Source organism: Pogona vitticeps, chromosome 1 (assembly GCF_051106095.1).
Source record: "Pogona vitticeps strain Pit_001003342236 chromosome 1, PviZW2.1, whole genome shotgun sequence".
NCBI lineage: Eukaryota > Metazoa > Chordata > Lepidosauria > Squamata > Agamidae > Pogona > Pogona vitticeps.
The window spans coordinates 243439116-243451961 of NC_135783.1; the positions used below are offsets into that span (position 1 = coordinate 243439116).

At 45.5% G+C, this 12846-nt stretch overlaps 1 protein-coding gene across 6 annotated transcripts in view; it reads right to left on the minus strand.

Moving 5' to 3' along the window:
* OBSL1 (obscurin like cytoskeletal adaptor 1) overlaps positions 1-11495 on the minus strand; it is a 70093-nt gene extending 58598 nt beyond the window's left edge. For all 6 annotated transcript variants that reach the window (XR_013540668.1, XM_072985343.2, XM_020792121.3 and 3 more), the window contains exons 1-4: positions 11123-11495; positions 7542-8616; positions 1191-1460; positions 443-703 (exon numbers count right to left, since the gene is read on the minus strand). Coding sequence is in view for 5 of the 6 variants with exons in the window: in XM_072985343.2 (XP_072841444.2) it covers positions 443-703; positions 1191-1460; positions 7542-8580 (1570 nt within the window). In the remaining variant the exon portion in view is untranslated. The remainder of the gene's footprint in view (positions 1-442; positions 704-1190; positions 1461-7541; positions 8617-11122) is intronic.
* Positions 11496-12846: the final 1351 nt, after the last annotated feature.

The window sequence follows — 12846 nt, forward strand, 5'->3', positions numbered from 1 at the left end:
TTGAATAGGGCAATGGTTCCCAACCTTGGGTAGCCCAGATGTTCTTGGACTGCAATTCCCAGAAGCCTTCATCACCAGCTATGCTTGCTGGGAGTTCTGGGAAATGCAGTCCAAGAACACCTGGGTTACCCAAGGTTGGGAACCACTAGAATAGATGAATTGTTTTAGGTGGCCTTTTGGAGGGACACTCCTAGCAAATGTGTGTGGTTTAACAGCTTCTCTTTTTTTGGTTACAAATTGCTCCAAGGATTATTTTTGTTGTACAAAAGACACAGAGATCTAATAAAGAAAATTCGATGAGAAAATGAAAGACTATCTTTAAGTGAAGGGCTGGCTTTCTGACTGAAGTTCATATCAAAGGCTAAATATAACTGATTCAGTGCCGAGATGGATTTCACCTCCTCATCCACCCCTAGCAACTCTATCAGTGTTCTCCACTCACATTTGACACGGAGTTGTGCTGACGTTTGTGATTCGCCTGCTGTGAAAGTGATGACTCCGGCATCGTGCCGTGACACATGCACCAGTACCAGAAGGTGGATTTTACCAAAGCTTCTGATGAGGGTGTGAGATGTTTCTACCAGTTCCTGCCCGTTACGTCCCCAACTTGGTGCCTCCACAGGTTCTCGTGTTTCTACATAAAAGGCAGCATTCTCCCCTTCCATGACATCTAGCTTCCGTGGTAACCGTTTCACTATCAGACCTAGAGAAAAGAGTTTGGTCCATTAGCATGGGAAAAACTCGAATGTAACAAATTTGTGTCTAAAACTATCTGGTCATGGACATGACCTAACTACGGTGACTACTTACAACACACAAAAAAGAGAAAATGTAGCAACTAAGAACAGGAACTCCCCCCCCCCCAAAGATATGGGACACCAATTTGCATAAAACCTGCACGTTCTTAGTTACAGATCTTGACTGAAAAATAATTACTATGACTGAAAGATACAATATGCATTTCCATAGTGAGGAACGCTGTGATCAGGTCACCAAGTAACTGCCCAATCTACAGTCCAGGGGCTAATGATGGGCAACTTCAGAGCCCCTGCTTTCTTGGATTCTTTAAGCAGGTCTGGGCTGAACGGTTAACTCTGTACAGTCAAATAGATTGTATGCCTTCAAACAGGGAACCATCACCTGTAAAACAGGATACACACCCAACTGACATTTCTCCAAGTTTGGCTCACCTTGCACTGAGAGCTCCCCAATGCTGCGGCCCTTGCCCTCCATCTCACATAAATAGATACCATCGTCATCAGCCCGGGCATCCCGGACTGTCAGTCGCCGCAACAGACCATGCTCCTCCATTAGGTATTTAGGGCTGGGATGCAGGCGCTTGTCTTCAAGGTACCACACTGTCGGGATGGTCTCGAGAGGCACTTGGCACTCTAATATTGCATCCTGGCGTTCCATCACTTCCACATTCACCAAAGGTGCCTGGAACCGTAGCCGTGGTTCTGTAAGTAAGAGACAAAGAAAGGTCTGGACAAAGACAAAGAGCCAGCCTAAGCAGGTCTTCAGGCTCCCCTTCACTGAGATTTCCGGGCCAAAACATGAGGCCATGGGCAACATTCCTGAGGCATCAGAGGGGTGGTTCCTTGTGACGACACAGAGATGGAGCAGGCAAGCATTTGGAAGAGGGCTAGAACTGCTTCTGTGCCAGTTGATGGTGGAGAAGGACATAAGCATACTCCTGCTGCAGCTCTTGCGAGGCTCACAGCCAGCCCATCATGAGTTCTTTTCCAGGCCACACACCACCACTGCCAGGACTTGTGCAACAAGAGGCCTTGGGCAATGCTGGTGGTCCACACACACACACACACACACACACACACACACACACACACACACACACCACCAACAACAACAACTACTACACACACACACACACACACACACACACACACACACACACACACACAATTTTGTCTAGTACTCAAGTGCCACTTGCCCAAAGATTTGTCCTTTTTTCCTAAAACTAGGAAGGCAAATAGTTCCCTGAGATTTCTGCCAGTGACCTGAGACCTGGCAACTGTAATCTTCGGAGTCCTGGGGCTGAGCCACAGCGTCAGGTTGCTAGGATTAAGAAAAATGTCACTCTTCTCTCTCAAAAACTTCAGTTTCTCTGTTATTGATACATCTGTTTCCCCTTAACCTCCAACATTTCTCAATACTGGAAAATGGAACATACATGAAAGGGTTATATTTAGTTGTTTTTTAATAGTTGCTTTGCAGTCCCCCTCTACCTTTGTCTGCTTTCAGGGAGTCAGCAATTTCTGGAGGATGGCCTGAATCTCCCCCAAGGGTTATTCTGACAGGTGGCAGAGTGCTAAGTGGGTGGCATGCGGTATCTGTGGTAATCAACCTTCTTGCTGTTAGCCCTTTTGAGCCCAGTGCAAAGGACACCTGCTACCCATATAACAACCCAAGAGAACATAGAGCAAAGATGAGATTGAGGGAAACAGCCATGGCCAATGGCTCTGGGAAAAACAGGTGAAGTTTGCTTAGATGTCACAGCTGAGACCAGCGATTGAATTGCTAGCAAAGCAGACACTAGGCTCCAGCCATTCGGGAGAGGAAGGGGTGTGTGGAAATCCTCTCTGATCTGGAAGCCCTTCCCCTTCATCCACAATGTATAGGGTTGCTCAGTGGTGAGGGTCACATATTTCACATGCAATTGGTAAGCAGTTTCATCTCTTCTTTTTTTATATGCGTTCCAGGGTTGAGAGCTAGAAAAGAGAGCAGATGTCTGGGCTGAGACCAAGCACAGATTAAGCCCTAGATGAGCCTCTTTCTGGCTTCATCCTTTTTTCCAAATTAAGAGGGATGAAGCCAGAATCCTTCAGAATGCCCATCATCTTTTAAAGAGGCAGCCTCGCCTTAGAAGTAGCATTGGTGGCCTAGTCTGTATAGAAAAGCAGACGAAGTGGGGAAACTGTATTGGGCTACCTTCTTTCAGTGGTGGTGCTGGGTCTGAGCACTGCACACGTACTACAAAAATATAGCATCTCAGGGGAAAGGGGAAAGAACAGGCAAGACCTCCTTTTGTTGCACACCTCACTTTCTCTTTACAGTGAATATTTATATGGCAGCAGGGGGAGGTGGTGCATTTAATCCAATCCGAAATGGTACCGTCCAGGAACAGTATGTCCAAGAACAGTATCACCACTTTATCTGCTATTTGCACCGTCCTGGCTTCATATATTCCAGACTACATTTGCCAAGGCCTGACTCAGTGTTTTAATGAGCAAGTGGTTTCTCCTGTTTATGAAATTTCATCATTACAATCACCCATCTCTTTCTCTCTTTCTTCCTGTGGCTTCCCCCCCCCCTTTGCATCCTTCAGTCACCCATGCTCCCTCCCATCGTGACAGATGTTTTGCCTATTTTTAAAAAAGCCCAAGGAGTGCAGGCACTCCAAACTCCCTGTGTGACATGTTCCATTGCATAGCTATTCTTATGGAGAGAGAAATCTTCCTGGTATTTAATCCTTCTTTTTCAGCTAAAGCTCCTTTCCTTTCTTGTCTGACCCTCAGGAGGTTCAGATAACAGTTGGTCCCTTTCTTACTTACAGCAGCCTTTGACATATAACCGAAGCCTGTTATCATGCATCCACCAGCCAGCCCCTTCTTCCCAGGCCTAGTTCAGCAGCATTCCAGGGCCCCTTATCAGCTGCTCCACTCCTCTCTTCTGAACCCTCTTTGACATTCATGACTTGTCCCAACCAAACACCCATTCAGAAGTGTGAAAGGGCAATGTGGGGGGGGGGGGGAGAGCACTCATTTAAAAAAAAAGAGCCACACTTCAAAAAATGCTTTGCAGCCCTTCTTTTCCCTTCCCTTGTCACATTTGTCTCCAAAATAACCAATACTGCCATCTTTTTTCCATTGATGTCCATCTCCTCTGATGTGTGACCGATGTCGTTATGGATGGATTTGTCCCCATCCATCAAAACCCGGGTCCAGTGTAACAAATGAAATTATCTTTGCTTCTAGTGAGGCAGCACAAAGAACAATAGGCAACCGCAAAATCAGGGGAGCCCAGTGTCCAGTTTGGAAAACAAATTGGTTGTTGTTGACCCTAAAACAGAGTCTTCCTCAAATAACACATTCTCACATCAGAGACTGAAGCCTTGATTCAAATGAACACATTGACAAATTAAGTAATAAAATGGTCCATAGATCCTACCATTTGTCACTGCAAATGCATGATCACACGACTTAGCATGTTTCCCATTTAAAAAAAAAATCCCTGCACAATAAAATTGAATAAAGGGCTGGATACAAATCCCTGCTTGGTCATGGGAGCTACTCCTTAAATATTTTAATTACCTTGAAAACCCTGTCAGGGTTGCAATAAAAAGGTGCGACTTGATGGCACATAGTACTAGTGTTGTAGCTGTAAGAAGTTATTCTACACAGAAGAGCACTCACTTGTGCAAAATCTATCTGTGGTTTACACTATCCAGGAATAATAACCAGCTTTTTCAGGGACAGCCATACCATTGAGAAGAGTAAGATGGTCAGCAGATTTGGGGTGTCATGAAACTGCAAGAAATAGTTCGTAACTGAATTTGATGTTGGATTTTTTTTTTAACTAACAGAGATGAGGTGAGGGATTTGTGGGATTTTACGCCTCATGTGTCAAAATAATACAGCTGGTTTTAGCTACTATGCACCTTGTCTTGGGTGACAAGAAGGCACCATTTACTGCTATGTCTGAGGCAGCAAAAGGCCATGGGCCAACTCTGCCTTTTTGATACAAAAGAACTGGGCAAAATCAATGCATGAGAGGAAAGGGTTAATGGTTTATAGCCATGCTCCAATCTCAGATGTGTTATCCTACACTTCTGCACAAGGGCCCACATGTGCACAGCTTGTATGTACAGATGTTCCTGTTAGTGGCAGGTAAACAAGCAATTGTCAGGACCCAGACCTAAAGACATACTCCTGCTCCCCTCTCCAAGCATTGATGATTTGATTCTATTCAAGTTCGTTGTGTGAAAAGGCTTACAGCACTTTCTGATCCAATATGGGAGAGTTCACAGCCAAGTTTATCTACAGCATGCCATGTTCCCTCCCTGGAGATGGGAAATGTTTCCTGTCCAGCCCTGTCTTTGGCACCTAAACTGCCCTCTGGCTGAGTGCCCAACCTCCCCACAATTGATTGGAGCTGTCACGGGCAAAGGGCACATATATACACTCCCCGTTCCTGGCAAGGCTCTCAGGAATGCCCCAGTAGGGACACTCAGACTCCTCAGCAAGAAGGCGACAAGCAACAAGCAGGGCTCCCTTAGCCAGCCCAGTTATCCTTATGGAGGCCCTGAAGATGCCTGCTGCTTCTCACAAATAAAGTGCGCTGGGTTGCTAGTCCTAGAGAATGGAGAGATGCCATCTATATTAATAGAAATGATTGTCACCTGAGGTCATGAAAAGGACCATTGGGTCACTTTGCTGATCAGCAAATTTACAGTGCAGAGAAATCAAAGGAATAGTCTCCCATAGGGTATGGTCCTGGCACATTATATTTTAACAGTTACACAAATGATCAGCCAATATTCCCATATTGCACGAGTTTCATCTACGCTGATAATATTGCCTTGACAGTCTAGCAGGAAACCTTTGAGGCAATTGAGCATTAGAAGAGCTTTCTTTATATTATAAAAACAACTGACACCAAACCCTTTAAAAACACAGGCTGTGCCTTCCACTTAAAGAAGAGAGAAGAACTCTGGATCGAACCTTCACCCACAAAAAACACTGTCTAAACACCAAACAGGCAGTTGCCACTAGAAATATCATACAGTACTTAGGATACTGGCTGGGTAAGACTGTCCCTGCGCTACTCCACAGCAGAACATGCTAGTGACATGCGGTATAAATCAGCACAGGCCAAACAACTGGATGTAGGTCTTAATGAATCATGTAGGATTATTATTGGCTGCCTCAAACCTACCTCCATTGAAAAATTCTATTATATGGCTGGCATTGCCCCTCCAAAAGTATGTTGAGAGGTGCTAGCAAATAATGAACAAAGTAAGATAATAGAGCACCAATCTACTTCACGGAAACTAATGTAGTTAGATGATGGCTAAAAGTGTGGAAAAGTTTCTGCATACATCTCAAGCTCTAAATATTAAACCAGAAGAAGTTAGGCTAAATCTATGAAGAACGAAAACAACACATATTGCCAAATGGATGATTGCTAGAGTGTCTCCCACCAGGAGAACACTCTAGCTGGACCATGTGGAAGTCACTTTAGTAGACTTCAAAGAGAAGTGGGAATAATCAAGTAAAACAGGGCTACTGTACTTGGATACAGGGCAAATGTTCTGTGACTGTGGAGAAATTAAATCAATGTAGCACTTAATGTGCATGCAATTAATGCCCCACCACGTATCCAAAAAAGATTTAGCAAATGGCCAAGCTAATGCTATTGAAGTAGCCCACTTCTGGTCAAAAACAGTCTATCTTAACATTTTAATTTGTTTTTAATTTTACCTACATTTCATACAGGTCCATAATTTTATATTGTGCAATGCTCTGATATGAATAAAGAAAAAAAGCTCTAAGGGAGACCTCCTTGGCTTGCCTTTAAACCTACTCCCATTCTCACATATGACCTTCCCACTCTGCAGTCTGTCCTTCATTCATTTCAAATTAATTACATGTTGTACAATCATAGTGTCCTCATTTCCACCTTGGTGCAATGGACTCTTTGGTCCATCATCCCAGAGGAGGAAATAGTGGGTTAAAGTCATGTGGACATTGACTACCCAGTTTCTTTCAGATGGCATCCTTCAGGCAGATTGAACGGTAACTCCCATCGTATCAGCCATTGGTGATGGGAGTTGCAACAGAGCACATCTGGAAGATACCAAGTTAGGGAAGGCTGGCTTGATCTACAAACCAAGGAGGAAGAAGGCTTTATCGTCAACTCAGACTTGCAGTTGTGTCTCTGTTTTTCTGCACCTTTTAGGGGTTATCCTGTTTCTTATACTTTAATTATTAGCAGTATAGGGGCAGTAATCTAGGCAACATCCACAGTGCTATCTCACACACTCTCATTTTCCCTGTGAGTTTTACATCCTCTCTTCTCTATCAATGATTTTGGCAGTGTTGGGACAAAGGACACTGATCAAGACTACTGTCTTTGTACTGCAAATAGCACCTGTTGCCTACTATGTGGCTTGCAGCTGGTTGGATGGGCTGTGGGGAGAGCGAGCAATGCTCCCTGATGCTTTGCGGACCACACAGAGAGTAGCCAAAAATTGCAGCTGCCTTCCTTCTTTAGTTCCTATGGCTGCCAGGTCTCTCTCTCCCCACCCTCTCGCCCACCCTCTCTCACACACAAACTCTCTCACACATGCACACACTTCAATTTCTTCACCATTAGAAAAACTTCACTCTGTTCCTTGGGTGCACACCTTTCTTCAGACTTGTCCTCAAACACATCATATGTTCCTATTCTGATACCCTCTTTAAATGCCATTCTGCTCCTCCATGCCCTTTTGTCTTTCCTCCCCCTGTTTTTGGTACCTTTCACATGGAGTCTCACGGCACTGAGTGTCTGGCCAGCTGTGTTGCAGGCTGTACACACATAGAGCCCACCGTCCTGGGCGGTGCAATAAAGCACCCTGAGGATAAAGTAACCCTCTCGGTCTTCGTAGAGCAGGTGTCTCCTTCCCGGAGACAACACTTTGCCATCCTTCTGCCAGACAATCTCTGGCTTCGGCTTGCCAGTCACATAACAGCGGAACTTGGCATGCTTCCCTTCATTGACAGTAAATGCCTTTGTAGAAGGTAGGTTGGGAGGGACTTCTCCATTTTGCCTGGCTTCTGGTGGCACATTTTGCCCAGAGTGATGCCGCTGCCCCTTGGTATCTTGCGACTCTGGCAGCTTCTTCAAATGGCCATTTGGGAGGGCGTCTTGAAAAAGTTCATCTTGGGAAATGCATGCCACAGAATCTACCAGGAGGACAGCTGCAGCCGTGGTCTCTCCAAAGTTGTTCTGTGCCCGGCATACATAGACACCTGCATCTGGGGGGCGGGTGTTGTAAATATGCAAAGAGTGCCAGTCACCAGGTTCTGTGAGCACCTTGTAGTGGCTGCTCTCGAAAATGTCTGACAGTTTGCGTCCATCCTTTTCCCACTCAAGCTGCCCTGCAACCCTGCAGGCAAAGGTGATATCCTCTCCACGGGCCACCTGGGCAGAGACTGGCCTGTTCAAGAAGATGGGAGGCTGAGAATCCAGATCTCCTTTGGGTCTCAGTTCGGCCCCCTCCACTTTGAGAGTAGCAGCTGCATAGGTTTCACCCACACTGTTCTTAGCTTTGCATACGTAGCGTCCACTGTCTGATGGGCCAGCCTTAGACACCAGCAGGCTGTACGCATCCCCCTCAGCCTCCACAAAGATCCGGCCTGATGGCAGGTCGAGGGCAGAGCCATCCTTCTCCCAGGCAATGCTAGGGCGTGGCTCACCAGCCACTTGCCATTTCAGTACAGCATTAGTGCCACTCTGCACTGTGAACGTGCGGGGGTAGACAAGGAACCGGGGAGCTCCTCCAAAAGCATCCATTGCTCTATCAGTCCAGATCCCGTTAAGGCCAGAGACCTACAAGGAGTCAAAGTAAGAGATAATTAGAACAGGAGAAGCTGGAAATTAAAGGTTTGAAGGATACAGAAATAGCCTTTCAGTGTGCTTCCCTGCTCAAGCAAGATGGAATTACAAGAATAAAAGTAAGTGGAGTAGAAAACAGATCGTACTCCAATTTGGTATGCAAGGAAATGGCTGAGGGAGTGTTTCATAACGCTCCTTTCTCATTGCCATCGTGTGCTGTCAAGTCAATTTTGACTTACAGCAACCCTTTTTAGGGTTTTCCAGGTAGTGAGTACTCAGAAGGGTTCACCATTCCCTTCTTCTGGGGCATCCTGGGACTGTGCAGCTTGCCCCCAAGGCCACACAGGCTGGCTCTATTCGTAGGGGACTCCCAACCTCTGGCTCCACAGACAGATACCTAAACCACGTTTTTATGATACTGCTGTTCAGCCCTTTTTTTCAGCAGTTTTTCAGCAGTTTTGTAGGGAGAAAAATGATCTGAAGACTGGGCACCTGGTAAAGTTCTCACTTGACATCACATGGTCAATAGAGCTCAGAATCATTCAGTTCAACCTACCCTGGCCATTGTCCTGCAGTTGGATATGTGAATAGGCTGTCTTAGAGTTTAGAAAAGTGAATCTTTCTGGGGACTCCTGGAGGAGTCAAGGAGTTATACTGTAGTCCCCAAAAATTGTTTATCTGAGCTCTGGGCTGCTTGCTACATATCTGTGTTTCTAAGGCACTGTACTCTCTTAGACATACTGTACCCATTTTTGCACAATCCCTGTTTCAATGATGTTGGTTCTTTCAAGCATTGTGCTAGGCTCAGATGATATGAGTGGGAGTGTAAGGATTTACTGAATAGACAGTCTTGCTGCGGGACAGGGGACAGCACTGCTGCAAACCTGCCCTGTGGTGAAAATAGGACATAAAATATAAGCAAATGCTCTGCCAACAGGTGGAGGCCATCAAATTCTTTCCCTGCCCACATCACAGCAGCTGCTGGGGGAGGGGGGGCACTGGGTCAAGGTCCTGGACTGAAATATGGTCTCGGTGTGCATCTCAATGCCTTGATCCTAAGCAGATCTCCTGTTTGTGTGTGTATATGCATCTTGACCTTCCATGAGATGCTGCTCTCTAATATCTTTGTTCTTCTCTCTAAAAGGATAGCCCTATTATAGTATGTTGAAGTGAAAACAAAAGCCACATCTTGTGACATTTTAAGGGCCAAACGTCACAGATAACCTGTCATTAGAATCTGAAATCTTTTCGTATTCTAGAGACATGTTTCAGACAGTTTCATACTGAGCAATTACAAACAAAGCCTGTGCTTATCTCAGCCATAATAAAGCAAGCAAAAAATAAATAAATTATGGGATGTATAAAAGCCTTCTCATGATAATTAGACCCCTTCAGCTTTTAAGGGGAATTACAGGGCTGTCTCTAATGTATAGCTTGGCCCTAAAACAAACAAATTTAGTATGGCAAAAAGTTGAATAATAAAACCATAGAATAACTGAGTTGGAAGGGGCCTGTAAGGCCATCCACTCCAGTGCCTCCCCCACCTGATGCTTGTATAGATTGTATGTGGCTCGACCACTAGAACACCCATAGATGCTGGTTATGACAAAGAAGTATTCATTACAAATGCATCTACCACATGATCGGAATCCTATGATGACCTGGCACCCACCAGGGAGTATCAGTGGTGACTCCTTAAGCTAGTACAATTCACTGCTGTGATTTATGCTACTATTGCACTTTTGCTACTGTATATAAGCAACAGGATTCTGACCATTAATTGCAAAGTAGGTCAGCACAATTATCCCTGTATTGTGTGTGTAGGTCAGGAGAGTTAAGAAAGAGAACATTGTGATTTCCTAATTGCCACTTGAGAAAGTGCGGCTGAGGTGCAACTGACTTGCATTTCCTGCCTGGATGCCACACAAACTCTTGAAGGATCCCAGGCCCCTCTGGACTCTGCTGCATACCTGTCCTATCATACATTCCTGCCCAATCATGCTCTGTGTAATGCTTTACTGATAAGAGCTTGTCATTGCCATGCAGTCCCCATGGGAGTAAAGGGGGGGGAGAGCATTCCAGCAGGGGTCCCATTATAAGATCTTCCTCTTTCTCCTAGTTATCCTTCCAAGGACTCCACAGGCAAGTCTTTGTGGATTAAGGGACAGGGTTGTTGGGATGGGAAGGATCATGCAGTGTACTTGACTCCAGGGCAGGGACATTCTGGAGAAAAAGGATTTTCCTCCCCAGCCAAGGCTCTGATAATAGGGCTTGATTAGATATGTATCTCCACCCTACTCAACCTGCTTGGTTTCAACTGAGACAGATTCTAGTCTTCTAGGCCAAAGCCAATCCCAAATGTTCTTCATTTAATCCATCACTCCGTAACTAGATTATAAATCCCAGAATCCCAGAGCCATCATCACTTACAGGAGCCTGACATAACCAAATAGACAGGTTTGTCTCCCTCCCTCCCCTTTATTCTCACAGCAGCACTTACCTTGTAAAGGGTGTGAGGAGCCGGCTGTGAAGGCACCAGACTGATGTGCTTTCCTCTCAAGAGTTCCCTAATCTTAAACTACAGTACCTGATACATCCACATTACCACTGTGGTTCTCAGTCCGTTCCTGTTTCACCTTCTCTTGCCAGGCAATTTCTATCCATCCATCTACTCAGCTGCTCTCTTTCTCCCACACCGTCCCTTCCTGTACCATTCCCCCAGCCTGGGCATCCCCCCCTTCCTCACTGCCAGTCCTACCCAATCCCCCAACATACACTTCCTGCTTCTCACATGCTGTGGGTCCCTGGTCTGCTCCTGCCCTGCTCAGCAGGCATCTGAGAGCAGGGACTGAGAGTTACAAATGCTTGCAGCTGCTGTCCCCAAAAATACCCTCTGATGACATGACTGGGCTGATAAGCAAGGGGTTGGGGCTTGGCTAAGTATAGACCCCAGCGGGGAGGAGCACAAAGGCATCCGTGAGCCCCAGAGCTGCCAGAGGCATCGCCCTCCTTGGGGGAGAAGGGAGAAAAAAGGGTCACTATGGCCTCAAAGCAGGTGGAAGCCTCCCCTATTGGCATCCCCAAGCTGCTTAAAATTTTGTTTCATGTCACATTAAAAGAATAGTTGGTTTAAACTACTGGACAGGTCTGGCATCCCAGGGCAGCCGGTACAGCCCAGAACTGGCCACTCAAAGGCCTGGTCTGCTGACAGTTCTCCCTGGACACTCCACATGAGGCAACTAGGCCAACAAGCCTCCATTTTAATTTTCCCCAATTCCCTCCTGTAACAATACACTGGAATCAGGGGAAATCAAAATGGCAGCTACCAATGAGCCAGGCTTGGAGCACTGCTGCCAGGTAAGCATGAAGGACCCATCAAGCTAAAGGGTGTGTGTGTGCTGTGTCCAGAGACAAGAAGGTGGTTTGTCCAAAGACTCCCCTCAAAGCTGAACTCACCCTGTTATGTTACTGGATTAACAAACAGAATCAGTTAAAAACAGGCAATGGTCTTAATGGTATAAAGTATTTTAATCATGGAAGAGTAGCAAAGGCAATAGCTGCATCACCCAAAAGAGAAGTGGAAAGGCACAAGAAAACCTCTCAGTAACCAAAACCAATTGACAAGTACTGACCTGTTGAGAGCAGGAGAGCAGTGTTTTTTTTCCAGAGACTGAGTAACTTGCATTCTTTCCGTGTTACAAGCATTATCAAGAAAAAAAATATTGATACACCACTTACCCACCCACCCACCCTTACTTACTTACTTACTTACTTACTTACTTACTTACTTACTTACTTACTTACTTACTTACTTACTTACTTACTTACTTGACTATTTGTAACTTTCCCCATTCCTTTGACCTTTCTTCCCGAGACATCTATTCTTTCCCATGAGGAAATTCTTGCCAGTCAAGCTCTCAGTTAACACACAGCTACGATGTTGTGTGGAATTTGTGGTGGAGGCCCTGAGGGAAATATATGGACCTTGCCATGAGAAACAAAGGGCAGGTTACAGCTTATACTGTCAACAGACTCAAAGTGGTTGTCCCTCCATCTCAGTTGTACTATTTCATCCTACAGTTAGGGGCTCACATACAGTATTGGAAAAAAGGCAAAGTCCTCATTTTCCAAAACAAAATAAATTAATGCATTGTGAAACCTCACACTCCAAACTTGCAACAGCCTACCTCAATTGTGCTAGGCTGCTTATTGGTAGAAATGTTT